This window comes from Pygocentrus nattereri, chromosome 5 (genome assembly GCF_015220715.1).
Source record: "Pygocentrus nattereri isolate fPygNat1 chromosome 5, fPygNat1.pri, whole genome shotgun sequence".
Taxonomy (NCBI): Eukaryota; Metazoa; Chordata; class Actinopteri; order Characiformes; family Serrasalmidae; genus Pygocentrus; species Pygocentrus nattereri.
The window spans coordinates 19349597-19371386 of NC_051215.1; the positions used below are offsets into that span (position 1 = coordinate 19349597).

At 38.7% G+C, this 21790-nt stretch overlaps 1 protein-coding gene across 1 annotated transcript in view; it reads left to right on the forward strand.

The window, feature by feature from the left end:
- The window catches only part of LOC108442655 (guanine nucleotide-binding protein G(I)/G(S)/G(O) subunit gamma-4), a 46977-nt gene extending 25531 nt beyond the window's left edge, over positions 1-21446 (forward strand). Inside the window, exon 3 of the mRNA XM_017722805.2 lies at positions 21177-21446. Coding sequence (XP_017578294.1) covers positions 21177-21305 — 129 coding nt within the window. The 3' untranslated portion in view covers positions 21306-21446. The remainder of the gene's footprint in view (positions 1-21176) is intronic.
- The last annotated feature ends 344 nt before the right edge of the window (positions 21447-21790 follow it).

Sequence of the window (21790 nt, forward strand, 5' to 3'; positions counted from 1 at the left end):
AATTCAAAGTGTTAAAATTAATATTCTCCCCCAATTCTTGTTCTTATTTCTATGTCTTCCTGTGTTCTTAAGTCTTTTTAAGAATCTTGGCAAGGCTATTATAAATTTTATCTGGAGTGGTAAAATCACCCGGGTCAGTAAGATGACTCTTCAGTGGCCCAAAGTTGAGGGGGGCTTGGCCCTCCCTAACACTTTAGTTGTAGCTACACTGAAGATTTGGGTGCAATTTCGTAGACAGTTCCACTTTAGAACAGCCTCAACCCTCAGTCCCATAGGTAGAAACCACCTGTTCACTTTGCTTCAATGTGTTCAAGATTTAATCTTCCTTTAATCTTCTAACTAATAGGTTTCATCACTGCACCCATATCCTTTTTGTTCCATTCCCTGGGCGACCCCCTGATTTGACTTGGGGAAAAGTTTTTTTTAACTCTGCCCGATAATTCAAGAGGGATAATCTTGCTTATTTATAACAGCATCTTATCTCTTATTGATTGGCCCTTGACAAACAGGTCTGGGTGGGAATTGGAATTTGGTGGGGAGTCGGATGAGGACTGGAGGTCCAAAACTATACAAAAGATAAATTATTCCTCTTTCTGCCCTCATCTGAATTTGATACAGTTCAAACTTATCCATAGAGCATACTTTTGCAATGCTAGATTGGCTACATTTACCCAGGGGTAGACCCATCATGCCCTTGCTGTGGTGGTACACCTACCAACTTGCTACATGTGTTTTGGGCCTGCACAGAGCTTATGAGGTTCTGGTCTGCTGTTTTTACTTCACTAACTGAGGCCTTCAAATAAAAAAATCACATTCAAAAAGAAAAAATAATATATATTTATTAAAATTATATTTAAAAAAAAAACATAAGTTTGTCTACAGGACTGTAGCTAACCTCCCTGGATGTGGCCGCAACAAGAAAATTGATGATAAATTGAGAGACGGGTAATATGAATGGTAACCAAAGAGCCCAGAACAACTCCCAAAAAAATTAGAAGTGAATTCCGAGGTCAAAGTCCATCAGTGTCAGATCGCACCATCCGTCAATGTTTTATAATAATAATAATAATAATAATAATAATAATAATAATAATAATAATAAATTACATTTAAATAGTGCCTTTCACAAACCCAAGGTCGCTTCACATAGCAAGAAAACTATACAGAGGAGGAGGAAGAAATATGTGCATTAAACAGAAGGGATTGCTCAATCCCTGAGGGATTGAGGAAGAGAATTCCAGAGTTTGGGGCCATGGCACTAAAGGACCTCCCTACCAAGGTGGAAAGTCTGGTGCGTGGAACAGCAAGTAAGTTATTGCTAGAAGGTCTGAGAGAGCGAGAGGGTGTGTAAGAGGTCAGCAGTTCTCTGCGGTAGGGGGGAGCAAGATTATGCAAAGCTTTGAAAGTGAGAAGTAAGATTTTAAACTTTATACAGGACAGGACCGGTAGCCAGTGTAGCTGGGAGAGAATGGGGTTGATATGAGCTGAACGCTTAGTGTGGGTGAGCACTCTAGCTGCAGAGTTCTGAATGTACTGTAGCTTTTGGATAGACTTTACAGGGAGACCAACAAAGAGGCAGTTACAGTAGTCAATGCAGGACTTAATGAAGCCAGAGTTTTGGCATCTTTATCAGACAGGAACGGTCGGAGACGAGCAATGTTACGTAAATTAAAGAATGCAGTCTTGGTTAGGAATTTGATGTGCAGATCAAAATTGAGTGATGGGTCGAGTAAAACACCAAGATTTCTAACGACAGGTGCAGGCTTAACAAGCAGGCCATCAATACTAACTGAAAAATTGGATGACTTTGATAGTAGAGGTTTAGCAGTGTTTAGCATGAGAAAGTTATTATGCATCCAGAGCTTTAAATCAGAAATACAGTGAATTAGTGTACTGGGAGGGGTATCTGAAGGTGTGTGTGTACTGAGATATAACTGTATATCATCAGCATGACAATGGAAGTTTAGGCCATGGCTACGAATAATCTGCCCAAGGGGTGAAATGTAAATTAGGAAAAGTAGGGGTCCAAGAACTGAGCCTTGCGGGACACCACATCTAACAGGAGAGGAGGGGGATTTATGTGGGCCTAATGTAATAAACTGGTGTCTGTCTGTAAAATATGACCTGAACCACTGTAGGGCTGTGTCAGTGATGCCTATAGAAAAAAAACGAGAAATGAGAACATCATGATTAACAGTATCAAAAGCTGCACTTAAGTCGAGGAGAAGGAGAATATTGAGACAACCACTATCAGCAGACCGGAGAAGATCATTAACAACTCGCAGAAGAGCGGTCTCAGTGCTGTGATGAGTACGGAAACCAGACTGGAATGGCTCATAGAGGGCATTATCACTCAGAAATGTCTGGAGTTGGGAAGCAACCACTCTTTCCATTACTTTAGCTAAAAATGGAAGGTGTGAGATGGGTCTGTAATTTGAAAGTCGGGTCCAATTCAGGCTTCTTAAGTATTGGAGTAACTGCAGCAGTTTTAAGGACAGTAGGAACAGAACCAGAAGAGAGACATGAATTTATCACTGTAGCAATAGGGGTGTTGATTACAGATAAACAGGCCTTGAGTAGAGGGGTGGGGGCAGGGTCAAGCTGACAGGAGGAAGCATTAGACTTAGTGATGAGCTCAGAGACAGAAAAGGAGTCAACAGGTGTGAAACAAGTTAGCTTTGTGTTCAAAGAAGGAGAATCTGTAAAGGAGAACGGCTGGGAAGCAGAAGAAAAGAGGCTATAGATTTGATTAAATTTGATTTGATTTTTCTTGTCAAAAAAATGTAGAAAAGCCTGACATTGCTCAGGTGAATGGGGGCACGCTGATACAGGAGGATGGAGGAGTTTGTTAACGGTTCGAAAGAGAGCTTTTGGCCTAGACTTAGTATTATTTATGATGGAGGAGTAGTAGTCGGAGCGGCAGTGTTAAGGGCATCCCTATATTTCTGGGTGTGTTGACTGTAAAGTAGACAGTAAGGCTATTTTTTATAAAGGCGCTCAAGACGCCGACCAATAGCCTTCAGAACCCTTAGTTTAGGGGTGAACCAAGGACAGGAGCGGGCGGCAGGGAGTAGTCTATTCTTAAAAGGGGCAAAATCATTAAGCAGTCCAGAGACAGAGTCATTATAGAGAGAAACCATGCTCTCAGGGGATGAGATTAAGATTAAGATTGACAGACCTAATATCACGATAGACAACAGAGATTTTTTCACAGGGGGGAGGAGTAGAAATATGAAAAGTACATTCAATGAGCTTATGGTCAGAGAAACCAGAAACTGAACCAGAGACAGAGATATCATTCAAACCAGTAGAGCAGAGTAAATCAAGAGTATGACCATGAGTGTGAGTTGGAAAATCAACATGCTGCATCAAGTTAAAACACTCTAAAGCTGAAAGGAACTCAGATGTGAAAGAGCATTCAGTATCAACATGGATATTGAAGTCACCGAGCACAATTATGGCAGAGCAAAGAGATGAGATGATTGTGCGGAGTTCATTAAGTTCAGACAAGAAGTTAGCAGCAGGTTTGGGAGGGCGATAAACTAACAGGAACAGTAAAGTTGAGGAGGAAACAACCTTCAAGGCAATATATTCAAAGGTTGTAGTACTGAATAGGGAAAGTTCTTTGACAGTTAAACCGGAATGGTGAACCACAGCCAGACCACCTCCTCTCCCTTTTAGTCGGTGTAACTGTAGCCTGGGGGCGTCAGCATGTTTAATTGTAGGTAGTCACCGGGTTTTAGCCAAAGTGGACTTGTGGAAACCACTGTTGAAAGAGACCAGAATTTCCCAAAATGCATATTGACCAGCCAAAAAGCTTCTGTGAGTATGTTTTTTGCACAGATGAAACAAAACTGGAGCTCTTTGGTGAGACACATCAGCTCATCAAGGGCTGCTTTGCTGCATCTGGCACAAGGTGTTTGAATCTGTGCAGGGTACAATGAAATCTCAGGATTATCAAGGCATTCTAGAGTGAAATGTGCTGCCCAGTGTCAGAAAGCTTTGTCCCAGTCGTGTGTCCACCAACAAGATAATGACCCAAAACACACAGCTAAAAGCATCCAAGAATGGCTAAGAGCAAAGCATTGGACTATTCTGAAGTGGCCATCTAAGAGCCCTGATCTAAATCCTGTTGAGCGTCTGAGCAGGGAACTGAAACATGCAGTCTGGAGAAGGCACCCTTCAAACCTGAAACAGCTGGAGTAGTTTGCTCATGAGGAATGGGCCAAAATACCTGTGGACAGGAGCAGAAGTCTCTGAGAGTTACAGAAATCACTTGATTGCAGTAATTGCCTCAAAAGCTTGTGCAAAAAAATATTAAGTTAAGGGTATCATCATTTTTGTCCAGGCCAGTTTCGTTAGTTTTTTTTGATTATTATTTTGTTGAACCACAATTCAAAAGCAACATCTGATTTTCATTAGTTGATTTTCAGTATTTTTTCATTTATTATTACTTTTTTCAGTTTCAAGTTATCCATCCATCCATCCATCCATCCATTTTCTAAGCCGCTTCTCCGTCAGGGTCGCGGGGTTTCAAGTTATTTCAGTGACAATTGTGTGTTTGTCTTTCTTTAATGGAAATTGACCAATAATTTTGTACTTGTGTAACTACATTCTGAGAGATACAGTAAAGCAGTGCTTTTAAATCCTGCTCCTGGAGTCTCTCTGCTCTAAACAGTTTTGATGATTCCCTGTTTCAATATGTTTATTCTACCTAATCATCTAATTCTCAAGCACTTTGTGAGCTAGAACAGGTATTTTAAAACAGTGAATAAGTGAAACTGCATAAAACAAGGAAGGCTCTGGCTGGCAATCAGCTGGAGACTCTTGCTATACATTTTTAAGGTGCTGCAAAAATAATTTCTTGCCTTGCTTTAAACTTTATTTGTTGCTTCCTGATGTAGGCAGGTTTGAGGGCAGGAGTAAGCTCTTGCTGGTGCAGGCTGGCATAAGCACAGGTTGAGACTCTTTCTGGGGAAGGCTAGAATAATGACGGGAGGAGCCACTTGCTGGTGCAGCCTGACATAAGCAACGGTGGAGGCTCTTGCTGGCGAAAGCTGACATAATTGCACACAGAGGCTAGCTGGTGCAGACAGGTTTGAGGACAGGTGGAGGCTCTTGCTATTGCAGGCTGGCATAAGGACAGATGGAGGCTCTTGCAGGTCCAGGCTGGCATAAGGATAGGTGGACGCTCTTGCTGATGCACATTGGCATAAGGACTGGAGGATGCTTTGGTTGAAAAATAGAAGGAGGGACTTATATCAGGTGATAGAATATATTCTTCTCATCTCAGTGAACAGCCTACTGCCACACAGTGGCAAGAAAGGACAATCAGATATTAAATATCTAGTAAATCTATTTCTTACCTTGCTTTTGCTTAATTTGTTGTTCCTGAAGCTAACTGAAGATTTGCTGTTGCACTTTGTTGGGTAGAGCAAAATGAATTCAGAGGTCTTTAGAATCAAAGATTTCCAGGTTATCTTCCTGTTATCTGCCTATAAGACTCTACAACAGTTCTCCCTATTGCAGAGTAGGTACTGATCACTGCTGTCTGAACTGTGCTGAACCACAACCACTGTGCAATATATCACAACTATTATTGTAATTACACTTTTCACTATGCACTTTACACTCCAATATTGATGCAACTCAAAGTTGTGAATATGTAAATAGATATACTTTTATAGTTTATTTTTCTTGTATTTTAACTTATGTTTAGATTTATTTCTATTTTGTATTTTTCTGCATAGTTTATGTAAGCTTATGTGTAATTATATGTCTTGCTACTGAAACACTGCAGTGTCCCTCCGGGATCAATAAAGTTCTGTCTAACCATCTATCCATCCATCTATCCACCCATCCATCCATCTGTTTAGCTAGTTAGCAGGCTCACTTAACCTTGCTGACACCTGAAAAATGCAGTGAAAAAGTACACCATTCTTTATCAAAGTGAAAAATATTATTAAATGGCGTCATCCACATATGGTCTTAAATTACCATTTATCATTATATAAATTATATAATAATCATTATCATTATATTAGTTGCTCTGCAGATGAAGGGACACTATCAGGATTTTAGTGAAGATGTCATTCAGGCAGATAACCCAGTTTCATCTGCGTAAAACACATCAAATATCCCCTCATCATAGTGTGGCTTGCAGGCATGCATGCTGACAGTCTTGGTATTGGGATGGTCCTAGGACCTAACTGATAATGCGTTACCATTGGAGAGTAATACAAGCAATCCTTTATTGCTTTTACATTGATGATAAACACATGCTCGACCCATTGCTCTCAACCCAAATTCACACATAATAAACAATTTGAAAAAAATAACTTAAAGGACCAAATTTGAAAGACTAAATTGTAAATATAACTAAGTTAACTGACTAAATTCAGGTAACGTAACTTAGCTAAGACTAAAGGGCTAAAAACCACAGTATCTACAAACACTATCAATAACTCAGAACTAAGAATAATAACCTAACGAGAACCCTAAATGATAAGGTAAATGCAATGAGATGGTATGTATAAAAAAATATACAAAACAACAGTGAGGTTCTCTCCAGCTCTAGGCTCTTTCTCATATTTAGGTGCACAGCACGAGTAGGAAATCATCAGGGGGTGGTAATGTTGGTTGACTGATTTGCATAGTGTGAGGAGTCATTGTGCCTGGGTATGATGACATGTCAACCATACCTATAGCAGAGTTGAACCAGAGGGGCACTGCTGAAGCCTAAAAGAGGGCACTGATGGCAGACAGCCTGTAATTTTTTTTTTCAGTCCTGGCTCCCTACCTTGGACTTGAGACAAAACTTGGTATCATTAAAATTGACCGGGCACACCGAACTCTTGGGCAAAGAGTGTGGCGCCAAGGAATGACCATCTATGACTGGTGCTGATTAAATTCCTTAACTATGCAGACGAGCGTAAAATTCTCCAAGCAGCAAATGAAAAGGGACGCAGCCTATCTTACAAAGGCTGCAGTATCTCCATCATACAAGCTCTCACAGCCAAAGTGAAAGCTCTCTTTCTCTTTGCAAAATCTACAACCGTCTGACCTTCCGCATTTCTGTCTTTCAACACCAGACATACCCATACACCACTTCATCCCCTCTGTTCCCTTCACCAAATGTCCATTGAAGTCTGCACCAATCACTAATCTCTCTTCTCTAGGGACACCATCTACCACTTCATCCATCTTAGTCCAAAATTCCTCTTTCTCCTCTAACAACCAACCTGTGGTGCATATGAACCGACTACATTCAAAATTACACCATCAACCTCCAACTTCAGGCTCATGATCCTGTGTGACACTCTCTTTACATCCAGAACACTTTTCACAAGCTGTTCCTTTAGGATTATCCCTACTCCATTTCTCGTCCTGTCTACACCATGATAGAACAGTTTGAATCCACCTCCAATATTCCTGGCCTTGCTTCCTTTCCATCTGGTCTCCTGGACACACAGAATATCTACCTTCCTTCTCTCCATCATGTCTGCAAGCTCTCTGCCTTTACCAGTCATTGTCCCTATGTTCAGAGTCCCTACTCTAACCTCCACACTCCTGCCTTTCATTCTCTCTCACTGCCTTCTAACCCGCCTTCCTCCTCTCCCCTTTGATGGTCTTTGACCTACAGTAGTCCAATTTCCACCGGCACCCTGCTGGTCAACAGCACCGAAGGCGGTCGTTGTTAACCCGGGCCTCGACCGATCCGGTATGGCAATCATATTTGTGATAGTTTTGGCACAAGTTTTACGCCGGATGCCCTTCCTGATATATATATACACACACACACACACACACTCAACAACCACCTCATTAGGTACACCTTTCTAGTAAAAGGTTGGACCCCTTTTGCCTTTAGAACTGCACTTAATTCTTCATGGTATACTTTCAACACCTTGTTGACCTGTCTATGATGCGAATCTCCCGTTCCACCACATCCCAAAGGTGCTCTATTGGATTGAGATCTGGTGACTGTGGAAGCCATTGGAGTACAGTGAAATCATTGTCATGTTCAAGAAACCAGTTTGCGATGATATATGCTTTATGACATGGTGCATTATCCTGCTGGAAGTAGCCATCAGAAGAAGGGTACACGGTGGTCATAAAGGGATGGACAAGGTCAGCAACAATACTCAGGTAGGCTGCGGCATTTAAACAATGCTCAATTGGTACAAAGAGGCCCAAAGTGTGCCAAGAAAATATCCCCCACACCATTACACCACCACCACCAGACTGAATCGTTGATGCAATGCAGGATGGATCCATGCTTTTATGTTGTTTACGCCAATTCTGACCCTACCATCTGAATGTCGCAGCTGAAATCAAGACTCGTCAGACCAGGCAACATTTTTCCAATCTTCTATTGTCCAATTTCGGTGAGCCCATGTGAATTGCAGTCTCAGTTTACTGATCTTGGCTGACAGGAATGGCACCTGATGTGGTCTTCTGCTGCTGTAGCCCATCTTCTTCATGGTTTGACATGTTGTGCATTCAGAGATGGTATTCTGTATTCCTTGGTTGTAACAAGTGGTTATTTGAGTTACTGTTGCCTTTCTATCATCTCGAACCAGTCTGCCCATTCTCCTCTGACCTCTCACATCAACAAGGCATTTTCATCCACACAGCTGCTGCTCACTGGATATTTTCTCATTTTCAGACCATTCTCTGTAAACCCTAGAGATGGTTATGCGTGAAAATCCCAGTAGAGCAGTAGTCTCTGAAATACTCAGACCAACCCATCTGGCACCAACAACCACGCCATGTTCAAAGTCACTTAAATCACCTTTCTTCCCCATTCTGATGCTCGGTTTGCACTTCAGCAAGTTAGATAGTTCAAGAAAGGCTGCACGAACAAAAGATTGGCACAGCCGGTAACAGTGGCCATTAACCTTTCCTGAACTGTTTTGCTTTCCATAGTTCCAGTGTTACTTGCTTTTGATTTCTGTTCAGTGAGTGCGTGTGACTGAGGGTTTGAGTTGTGAAGGGAAACGTGAATTGGATGCAACACCGGCAGCTTTATGGATGCTTGCAAGAATCCTGCCTTAACTCGATCCGAGATCTGTATTACAAGCTAAGATTAGATTAATTGAGTTATTTACAGTCGGTACAAACATCTAGCATAATGCAGCCTTGTGAGGAGGTGCTGGGGGTAGTTAGCTAATTTCAAGATTTTGGAAACGTGTAAATCAGGTAATTGGCAGAATTCTTAACATAAAACTAAAAAGATATGCAGGCTTGTTTTTATTAGTTTATTAGTTTCACTAACCCCTTTACGTCATAAACTGCTTGATAAATTGTTACTCCTATTGTATATATATTCTTAATAATTGACTAAGAGAGATGTGTGCCTGTTCACACTATCTTTTAAATGTGATCTGTATGTGACATCAGCTCCTAAACCAACCCACATGCGCAAAAGAACTATACTTCACATGGCAGTCATGACAGTCATGACGACTAGCGAAAACTGGTCGCTTCCAGTTTCGTCTTTGCCAGCATCACAAGAGCGATTATAAAGTTCCAGTGGTTGACAGCTGGGCTCATCACCCACAGTGTGTTCGAGTTCACCGTAAAAAGGGCCCAGTATTCATTCATGGTCACTTCTTTGGTTCGTGCCCTCGGATTGTTAAAACTGTTTTCTGATGCTGCAGCCTCGGGCTCCTACAGCTGCGCTTGGCCGTTTCGTTCAAAACCTCTTCAAACTCGGAGCGGAGTTTCTTCTGTTTTTTGGTACAGAAACATCTGCCTAAATATTTGAGTCTCAGCAGCGTGAAAGTTTGACGAATGCCAAGTTGTACTGACGTAAAAGTCAGCATGAATTACAATCTGGCTGTTCAAACTCAGTGGCATTGGTGCAGATCGGATACGGATCGGATTTAAGTTAAGTTATACTTTTTTGATCCCACACCCGGGGAAATTCCACCTCCGCATTTAACCCATCCGTGAAGTGAAACACCACATACACACTAGTGAACAAACACACAAGGGGGCAGTGCACACACTTGCCCGGAGCGGTGGGCAGCCCTGTCCACGGCGCCCGGGGAGCAGTTGGGGGTTAGGTGTCTTGCTCAAGGACACCTCGGTCATGGACTGTCAGCCCTGGGGATCGAACCGGCAACCTTCTGGTCACAGGGCCAGATCCCTAACCTCAAGCCCACGACTGCCCTTTTTTCAGTACCACATATCAAAGCATCTCAAATCAGAATTGAAAATGTCAGATTCAATGCAATGGGGTAATATGTTTTTTTTTCTTGTTTTTTTCTCGTATGATACCACATACTCACTACTCATGATTTAATGAATTGAACTCATTAATTAATTTAATTTGAAATACGTTAAACATACATTAAATTAAGCAATAGTTTCAAATTGATTTTATTTCCTTTAACTCTATCTTTGCTTGTCTGTTTTGCAATTCTGTACTCATTGATTACTGAAAAAGCATACAATAAACATACATTATAAATGTATGGCTACTCATACAGTTAATGATACAAAATACAGCCTAATAAAACTTCTGATTTCTTAATGGTGTTAGCTACATGATGGTACCATCAATATGCTGGTTTACAGTGAATATTCTCATGCTGGTTGTAGTATGTTATGACTATGTAACACAAATAACTTCAATTTCACATCTAATCACTAATATAATAACCTATATTAGTTACTGGAGGTAGACGAAAGCATGCTGGTTTAGCCAGCAATATAATAATAATTAATGTGTTAATTGCGTTCATAAACTTTCGGCTAGCTATGTTATTACAATGTTATTTGTTAGCCTATATCATGTATGCTGCACACCTGAACATGTCAAGAAGTCAAAGTTACTCTGGTTCTGTGGGCTGTGTAGCATCTTGTACAGAGATAAACAGAGCTGGCAGTTAAATCTATGGCCAAACCACAGCTGTTCTGAGGTCAGCTGAGAACCTCTCACTGCTCGCTGTGTAGTTTCATCGCTTTTTTTGCATAAGAAGTTATTGTGGACAGCAACAATTATTAAACAGTGATAATAATAATAATAATCTTTATTTGTATAGCACCTTTCATACATACATGCAACTCAAAGTGCTTTACAGAATAAATAAAAAGAAAACAAAGATAAGCAAAACACATTAAAAGAAATAAAGATAGAAGGAAACAAAATAAAATAATGAAATAAACTGAAAAAGATAAAATGAAAGAGATAGAACAGACAAATGTTTCTTAACTAAAAGCAGATCTAAACAGGAAGGTTTTAAGATTACTCTTGAAGCTGTACAGGGATGTAATGCCTCTTAGCTCCTCAGGAAGAGAGTTCCAAAGCTTTGGGCCGTAGTGGCTAAAAGCACCCTCGCCAATCTTTAACCGGGTTTTAGGAATCACCAGTAGATTACTGTTTGAAGACCTGAGAGACCTGACAGGAACATATCTCACCATCATTTCACTGAGGTAAAGAGGAGCAAGACCATGAAGACATTTAAAAACCATCACCAGAACCTTAAAATCTATTCTAAAACTGACAGGTAACCAGTGCAGTGAGTGGAGTGCAGGTGTAATATGATCTCTCTTTCTTCTCCGGGTCAAGACCCTTGCAGCAGCATTCTGAACTCGCTGTAGGTGAGAGATAGAGCTCTTTGGGAGAGCAGATAAAACAGCGTTGCAATAATCTATCCTTGATGTGATAAATGCATGGACAAGTTTTCCACTATCAGCAGGAGAGAGCATATCTCGGACCTTAGCGATGTTTCTAAGGTGAAAATAAGCTGTCTTGCATGTAGTCATGATGTGTGATTTAAAGCTGAGCTCATTATCAAAAGTGACGCCCAAGTTCTTAACACATTGTTTGGCCTTCAGATTCATTTGATTTAAATAAGTCTGAACATCATTCTTTTGTGAATCACTGCCAATAACAAGAACCTCTGTCTTCTCTTTATTTAATTGCAGAAAATTGTCTGACATCCATGTCTGTATATCACCTATGCACTCAAACAGTGAGCTAATTGATTTTAGGGCTTTAGGTTCTAAAGAAATGTAAAGTTGAGTGTCATCTGCATATTGATGATAACTAATACCATGTTTGTTAATGATATGCGGTAATGGAAGCATATATAGGTTGAACAGTAAAGGCCCAAGAATTGATCCTTGGGGGACGCCACAAGTTATTTGATGAGGGTTGAGAACATAACACGGAGCTTGGCAGATTTTGATTAGCCATAATTAAGTGACAGTGCTCACAGAAAATAAATCAAATTTCATTAAAAAAAATGAGGCCCTTGATTGGAGCACTGTTATCATAACACCACTGTTTCTACATTTAATCTCATGAATGGAGCAAAGTGGAGCATAGCTAGTTACAGCCATGACAACAGTCAGCAGTTAATATGTGCAGTGCTGCACATATTAAAAATGTGCAGGAATGTTATATTGTTGTCCTTAAGACATTAGGCCTGTTTGCAGAAAGGTGATAAATGGAAACTGAATTAGAAATTGTGCTTTTACATAGAATTGGACATGTCCTTAAGCTAATACAGTAAAAAGTAATAATTGACATTGTGAACAGGTTTATAGCAAAGTATTTCTAAGTTAACATAGGCAATATAATATCAAAATGAATAATACATATGTAACATGTTATATAGATAACAATAAATGAGTATTTCTAGTTATAAAAAAGAACAAGAGAAAGACACCTAAGGTTAATATTATGACAAGAGTAAATAGTATTCTCGTTTGTAGTGCTCTCATGTAGTCTAGTCATATCTAGTCATATCAATGTCATATCTACCTCTGTCAAAAGTAATATTTCCCATTATTTTTTCCATAAAATAAATAGGTGAAAATCAAAAAGCTTCAGACATACGTAGTAGGACAAGGCTGCTTATCTCACCTATTTTCCTACTCACCAAAATTAGGTTAATTTTTGGTCAGGGTTTTGCCTGTAGACAGTGATCTATTTTGATAGAATTGTTATAATTAGACACAGAACACAGAAGTAATAGCTTACAAAAAGGTAATGTATTAATAAAAGGATATGTACGCTATATTTCCAAAAGTATTTACTCACCCATCCAGACAATTTAATTCAGGTGTTCTAATCACTTTCATGGCCACAGGTGTATAAAACCAAGCACTTAGGCATGCAGACTGCTTCTACAAACAGTTATGAAAAAATGGGTCACTCTCAGGGGCTCAGTGTATTCCAGCATGGTACTGTGATAGGATGCCACATGTGTAACAAGTCCAGTCGTGAAATTTCTGCGCTACAAAATATTCCACAGTCAACAGTCAGTGGTATTAGAACAAAGTGTAAGCGATTGGGAACAACAGCAATTCAGGTGCGAAGTGGTAGGCCATGTAAAATGACAGCACGGGGTCAGCTGATGCTGAAGCGCATAGTGTGCAGAGGTCGACAACTTTATGCAGAGTCAATTGCTACAGACCTCCAAACTTCCTGTAGCCTTAAGATCAGCTCAAGAACAGTGCATAGGGTTACACTTCAAGAATCATGAAATAACTATAAAATAGGGAGCAATCTTATTCACCTCTGATTAGTATTAATTAATTCACTTCTGACAATGCAGATTCTTATCTGTTTCTAGGCCAGGGATCTTCCTCTGTCAGGAGAGATGTATGTGTGTATGTGTAGTTTGGATATTTTAGGTTTCAAACTAATCTAAATCATGTGAAATATAGTTCTTGTTGAAAAGATCTGTAAATCAAGCAGTACATTAAGCATTTTAAGCTGCATTAATTATTCAAAAAACATAAAGGGATGAACACAATGAAAAAATAATAGGAATAACAATATTGTATTCACCTAAAAATAGTGCATAGTGATGGAATATTTATTTGGTCAATCACAGTCATAGCAATGCAACCAAACAGGGCTACAGTTGTGTAGCTGGTCCTGCGTTATGCGACATAACATGATAAGGCTTGGAAAGTACTCACACTGGAGAAAGAATATGATGATGAGGATGAAAAAAATTCCTTTGGGCAATGTAGCCAACCTACCTGCTGAAGCTGCCACTGTCCATGCATACCTTGTTTCATTATAAATAGAACAATGAAAAGTCTGATAGTGAAAATGTCTACATTTATTTTAATAGTAGGAGATGAAAAAGAAAAATAGTTTATATTGAGTAAAAACCTAACCACACTAAATACAAAAGATCTGAATTATAGAACTATTAGAACCATTTTGAATGATGCCAGCAACAAGTTTGATAGAAGTTGGGACAGGGATGTGTTTACCACTGTGTTGCATCACATCTTCTTTTAACAACACACTGTAAATGTTTGGGAACTGATGAGACCAATTTCTGTAGTTTTGAAAGTGAAATATTTTTCCATTCTTCTGTGATATAGAATTTCAGCTGCTTAACAGTTCATGGTCTCTTTTTTGTTTTATTTTTTAGAATCAGTGTCACTTTATTCCACCAAGTATGTTACACATAGAAGGAATTTGTCTTGGTGAGTGCACACATGTACGAAATGTAACATATGCAACAGACCAGACAAGCAAACAGACGGTTAACAAATATTTAGCTAAGAGAAATTTTAAATAAATATACAATAAATAGGTTAAAGATTCATGAATACTAAAGAGCCATGAAGGAGCTAAAGTGAATTGTGAATATCTGTTCATATGCAGTGCAGATAAAAATAACTATACATATGAGTGTCTGATGAAATATACTATAAAACTATTATATACAGAATACAATTTAACATCTGCACAGTTCTGCAATTATTAATAAAACATTGTTATAGAGGAATTACTGTAATACAATAAAAAGCTTTGATGGTTTAGTTCAAGTATAAAGTGCAAGATGTCCTCTGTGGTTAATGAGCACTACAGCTCTGAGGAAAAGGCTGTTAGCATGTCTGGTTGTGCTGGTTTTGATAGCCCTGAACACAGTGGGAGCACACTGTGCAGAGCCATTTTTCAAATATGAAATTGAAAATATTTCAGAATATGAAAAGTAACCTTTGCTAAGCTATGCACCAATCATTTCTCACTTGCGACTTGACACATTATTATTTTCAAAAAGCCTTTTCTATCAACCTCTATGGCACTTGATATTGTATGATATGATATTTAAACTTTACTACCTCATCCTAGCATAAAACTCTTTTTGCAATATGTGAGTTTTTTTTTTTTTTTGGATTATCTGACTTCCGCGACCCTGACGGAGAAGCGGCTTAGAAAATGGATGGATGGATGGATGGATTATCTGACTTTTCATTCACCCCACTAATGAGAAGTAGATCTATGAAAATCAGTCACTGTTACTAGTGAAAACCTACGACTGCTGTTAAGAGTGTATGCGAGTTAAATCCAAGAACATCAACGAGTGTGTTTACAGATCTTTATTAGATATTGGCAGTAACTGATTACTGAAGTGATCATGTAAACAAGCATTATCCATTTTTTTTAATTAAGGCTTTTTCAGTGCATATGTGTGAAAATGCAGCACTATTCTGGAATCAGCAAGCAGCGCTTAACACAGTACCTGCAAGATGGCAACAAAACACTTTTGAAACCTACTGCATGCTTCATAAAATTAAGAATTTAAACATTCTTCATCTTCTAGATGATGTAGATTTATGTTTTCCGGTAAAGTGACTGTTTTTTTTAAGCTACGATGTCACGCTTATGTAGCATAACATTGTGTAAGTTTTTGGATGGGTTGCAAAGCAGAAATCATTATTGTTGCCTGACTCATGAACACCTGTATTTTTTTTTCCAATTGTTCTGCAGTTATCAGAATGTTTATCTGTATGTAAACATACTCAATGACTATAATGATGATCCATTAGTATGAAACAATGTCTATGATTAAATAGTTCAGCACCAATGTCACTGTCATGCTGAGTGAGTGGCATGCAGGTGAGGCTTTTTGCACAGAATTGAACAGCAGAAGGAGGTCAAACTGGTCCAGATCCTGATTATGGCAGATGAAGTAACAGCATCAGACTGCACAGTTTGGGCAGCTGTTCAGTTCGGGCAAAGAAATACACAGACACAGTTAGTCCTGTTTGGGGTGACTAAGAACAACATGTAGTGTTAACAGTGTGCAATCAGTGACTCCTACAAGCCTAACTATTACAGTGTGTATATCTGGCTCTGTTTCTTACTAGAAGAGACACTGGCAAGAGAATTTAAATATGCATAATGGAGTAAGTATGAATATGTATAATAATAAACATGAATTATTTCATTATGCTGTCAAATCATTGCCAAATCTTGAATAAACATGATAGCCTTAATCCCTTCAAGGAGTGAATTTGAGTGATCTGACACAGTACAGTCTGTAGTGTTCAGAGTAGGTCATAGGTGCATATGGAACCATGTACGTGCACACACATGTGCTTGTAATTGTCATGTTGTAATTTATTCATTGATCTATGTGTATGTACAGACAGCACCCTACATACATGGCACACCTCGATATTGGATGGGGGAAAAAAATAAAGAATTGATACAATGCTGTAACAAATATATCCTCAAATATCTCCCATGTGTGATGATGTTGTAAGCTGTCTATTTCTTACTGTACTATATAAGAGATTTTAAGTAGTTTGAGCATGATAGCCTACATGTAGACTTTCATTTTAACTGAAAAAAGAAGATGAAATTTCAGACAGCATGGGCCTGGGCTAATTGTCAGTTTCAGTATTGGTATCTCAAAAGAAAAAGTGGTATTGAGGCATCTGTAATTTGTTTACTGGATATGTGCTTATGTAAGTGAATCTGTATGTTTTATGTATTTGTCTAAAAGGAGAATTCTATAGCTAATGTGTGTGTTTGTAAGCCAGAGAAGGAGAGAGAGAGAGGGAATATGATCATATACTGTTTTGAAATTGATTGATCTCATTTATTGTGTTTATTTTCCACTATTTTGATTCTTTATTCTGCCTATTCATAGTATTCCAATGAGTCTGGGTGCCATTTTGGTAGGCAAGGTCAAGTTCATTTAGCAAATTCCAGTTTGCTTTGAGATAATGAACAATAATTAATATTATTAATTAACTAACCCTTCCTGCCTGCTTCATGAATGGTCATGCGTTATGTAAGGTTGCCACAACCGATCTAGCAAATGCAGTCAATTATAGTTTAAATTATACAAGCAGTGATTAATATATATATTATTAACTTGCTGTATTAGTAACCTGTATTGTTTGTCTGTGGCCATGGACTGCTAACATCACTAACTATCTGTGTTTTGTATATGTAGGTTAGCTAGATCGTGTCGCAGACAAAAGCTATTTACTTTTGCCCACTGTCTGGACATTTATAAATAATCTAAGCAATCTAACCCATCTATGCAGTGAAACACACTAGTGAAGACAAACACTAGGGCGTTGTGAGCACACTTATCTGGGGGCTGGGCAGCATTATCCGCAGCGCCCAGGGGCAGTTGGGGGATTTGGTGCCTTGCTCAAGGGCACCTCAGTAACATACTATCGGCTCAGGGTATCAAACCGGTGATTTTCTGGTTGCAAGGCTGGTTCCCTAACCTCCAGCCCATAATTGCTCCCATTCATCTCTGATATTGTCTATGCTATTGCCCTAATAATTTTATAATAATCATAATTTTATAATTCTTTAATCTATAGCCTTCAAAAAGAATGAAAAGAATCAAAAATATCAACAAAAATTAAAAAGGATGAAAAGGAATGAAAAAAGGGCCACAAAGTGTCTTTGATACTGTTGATTGTGAAATGTTGAATCTTGCTCTGGAAAATGATCTTGCTCCAGTTTCTTATAGTGATATGTCATGTATGAGTGACTGAAATAATTTATATTCTGGCCAGACAGCATCAACGCCAGTGGTTTGCGGAAAACATTTTGGACCTAAAGTGACTGCCATCATATACTGTTTTGAGATATTTATTGAAAGATCATCACCGCATGAACCACAGTTGATGAGCGGGCATTTGTGCCACCACTTTTCAAAGTACTGTGATGCCCCACAACTTTTTAAAATTCAAGACATGCACATTAAAACCTCCACTTTCCCTAAACAGCTTGAAGTGCTGATCAGCATCAACAGGCAGATTAAACCTCAGTGGCAGAGCCTATCAGAGTCTCCATTTCAGGTGGGAGGCATTATCAGACCTGCCTTGGATGGTGCAAATCTGTCAAACTTTTTCTGTAGTTGGCATGGTTTAGACATATGAATTTCTACCCGCATTCAGGCAGCACCAAACATCTGAACTGTGCAGTGCAGGGTTTTTCTACAGCACATTTTCTCTGTACTGTCTGTACAATCTGCTGCTTTAACATTTCACTCTTTACAAATGCTCACACACATGAGTATTTATTGATCAGAATTTTTTCAGGGATGCAAATACAGGTTCCTGCACTGTGAACTGCTGTAAATAGCAAAAGACAAGCTATAAAATAATGTGTTTGATTATGGATTGTGGAGCACATTTTTGGCCAAAAATGTCAAATTCATAATACTGTCAAATTCCTTATAGGTATTACTCCTCAAGGATCCGTTTCATTTCTTTCTAATGCATGAGGAGGCAGAACTGAGTGATAAACATATCACAGAAAACTCTGGATTACAGGGAAAGCTTATTCCTGGAGATATGATATTAGCAAACGATACTTTGCAATGATCTAAACTAAAGCCCAGGCATATATACTGAACTGACAAAGACATGAAATGTCTTTTAGGTCAGCCAGCAATGCCTTTATCTTCATCAGTTGGACTGGGACATTAGGCAGTTTTGGTGAGCTGTCACTGTGATGTTTAGATCTCCCAAAAATCAATTCTCCAGCTTCCTCTTTAGTGTCTTACTGGATTGGATATTCATTTTACCTCACTGTACCTTGCCTCCTTGGATAACCCACTTGGTAAAAACCAGTAGGCCTCCTCCTGGGCAATGGTCTTCTTGGATAGCGAAGAGCAATGCACCTATATGACTGCAGGACTCCCCTTATCCTGCCATGTAGATGCAATGCGCAGCAAGTATGATGCCATCTCTTTGAGAAACTACCAATGGTAATAATGGTGAGTCATTTACTCTCTGGCTGTGCTTGACCTAGGGAACAATTGTAAACAAGAATTTAATAAAAACATTAAACCCTTTTTGCTAACAACTGGTCCAACAACATTTAAATCACCATAGTTACCCAAAAGTGTGGATTTAGCTTAGATAGCTAGCTAACAACAGCATATTATTATAGAATTGTGGCATAAATATCATACACTGTCTTTTTATATTAAAGCTCAATTCACAAACATAATAACCATTTATTTAGCTGCCACTTTTTTTGCTGAAATAGCAGCAATAGGTTAGATAGTTAGCTACAATAATCTTGCTATTAACTAGCTATGTAGACAAAATCCAAACTGCTGCAGCTGTTGTTGTTAGCTAGCTATCTATGGTAAATCCACAATTTTGGGTAACTACAAATTCAAAATGGCATGCTTCTAGCTACATTGGCTAGATAGTTATACAAAAATAGTTATGAACTTGCCAGTATGAATTTCAGCCAATGTTTATTCACCAAAGAGTCAAATTATTAGGACAATGTAATCCAAAAATGGAGTGCTGCAATTAGCTAGTTAACTGTTAATGAGTGTACAAGGATAGTAGCTCTTAACTACACTAGCAAACTATCTAATGTTAGCTGTTTTTATAACAGTATATCACCTGGATGTGATTGTCAGAATCGCTGGTTTCTCTTGATAAGTGTTTAATGTTGTTCACCCATCCACTTAAAAAATAATTGCAAGATAGAAGAGACCTGTAAGAGCTCACAGTATGCATCAAGTAATACATGATCTCATAGTATATGACCGAAGGGAGGCTATGATGATTAAAACATTTACTTTGTCCCTATTATACAGATCTAGTCCACCAATCAAGCTAACCTTCTCCTTGTAGCATTTTCTTGAAATTGTATCCAAAGTGTCCATATATGTTTTCATCTTTTTCATGGTCATTCTGGCTGTTGTGCATTGCTTTCATCCACAGAGCTTCCTTTATAGCAGTTATGACAACAGTTACAGGTTGCCTACCAGAATGTCAGCAGGGTGTTTCTAATTATGAAATTGAATAGTATGAGTATACAAATCACATTGACTCAGATTGTCAGAGCGATGTTCATTGGCATATGTAAAACATGGAGTTGAAGAGTTTGGGAAAGTGTTAAAAGTACATAGGTTGGTGCTAGCATAGCATTACAGGTGTAGCAGTGTATAGTACTGTAGTAGTGACGGTAAATAATGTACAAAAATGAAAATTTCTGCACCAATACAATCTACAAGATAATAAGGAAAGGATAGTTTTAATATTGATCAAATTTGCTTTCGGTAGGACAAAGCTGAGCTGAAAAAAAATTTTACATACATAAATATTACACTTTGTAGGAAACACAATGTGCTGAAGTACACAGTATGAAATCTAGTGTCCTCGACAACAGAGAATGGTTGGTCATTCAAGGTAATTAATTAAACATTTTTTTTGTCTAAGATATACTTAAGTTATATGTATAGAGCAGAATATAGTGTTTTCAAGTGTTATCAAAACTAGCTTTCAGCATTGCAGCCTCTACATGGCCTATTTTTTCCTTTTATCTGCTGCTTCTCAAATTGAGCAGAAGATGAACGTGTATGTTGCCTGTTGTAGAAGGGCATTTTTAAATCACTGTTTCCTGTTTTCATCATCATTCAAATGTTTTGTGAAGTGTTACGTTTTGATAATGTAGTCCTCTTTAATCTTTAGGATTTTTTGGACAAAACTATTGTCCTTTTCAAGTGCCATTTTGACCATTTTTGGGTGAAATGCTTTGGTTGAAATTTCTTAGTAGGACATAAAACAGATAAAGAGAAAATACAAAATAGTGAAGGTTTCTGCTTTAATCGGAGACAAGGGATTTATCTGTGTAAAGGTATCAGCACACATTTCAATGAAAACACTGCTACATAATGACATGCTCTTGGCCCTTGTATGATCATGATTATATGAAAGGTTTATTAGCTTATTATTTATCAGTGAAGTTATTGTGAAATCCCTGAAAGGCTCTGTATGGTTTGGTATTGTTCACCTACTCAGACGAATCATCTGATAATCAGTAGGTTACTCCATTGCTAATATACTGTCACAGCCCTAATCATGACAACCCTAAACTTACCAGCCTTCTCCTGCTATTGTGGCAGGTGTCCAAAGCAGCAGCAGATCTGATGGCCTACTGCGAAGCCCATATACGAGAGGACCCACTGATCGTCCCAGTGCCTGCCTCAGAGAACCCATTCCGGGAGAAGAAGTTTTTCTGCACTATCCTCTGAGATGAGCCCTAGACACAGCCTCTATCCAGAGGAGACCGCACCCCTAGCTGCGAGCCAGCTTTGGATTTTGAGGGGCAGCTACATCTGTTGTTGAGTCAGCTCCCTCCTGGTGGCCTGAAATGTGAGGGAGTTGCTTTTAGAGGGTGGGTGGAGGGGGGGTGGGGATTAGGCGATTCAGTGTGGGCTTGGGGAGGTGAAAGCCACTCAGCTGACAAACCTATCAGAGCTTCTCATATCTTGTTTATAATATAATATATATAATATAATATATTATAATTATAATAAATTTGTTATTGCATTGTAATTAGAGAAACAAAAAAAGAAAAAAAGAAAAAAACATCTTCTCAACTTGTATAACAGGACAAGCAAATACCCATTGCTTGGTGGGTGGGTGGTGGTTGGTGGTTTGAAAAATATATATATATATAATTTTTTTTTTAAATAATTGCAGCTTCAAGCTATGTTTAGTACCCGTTTCTTGCACT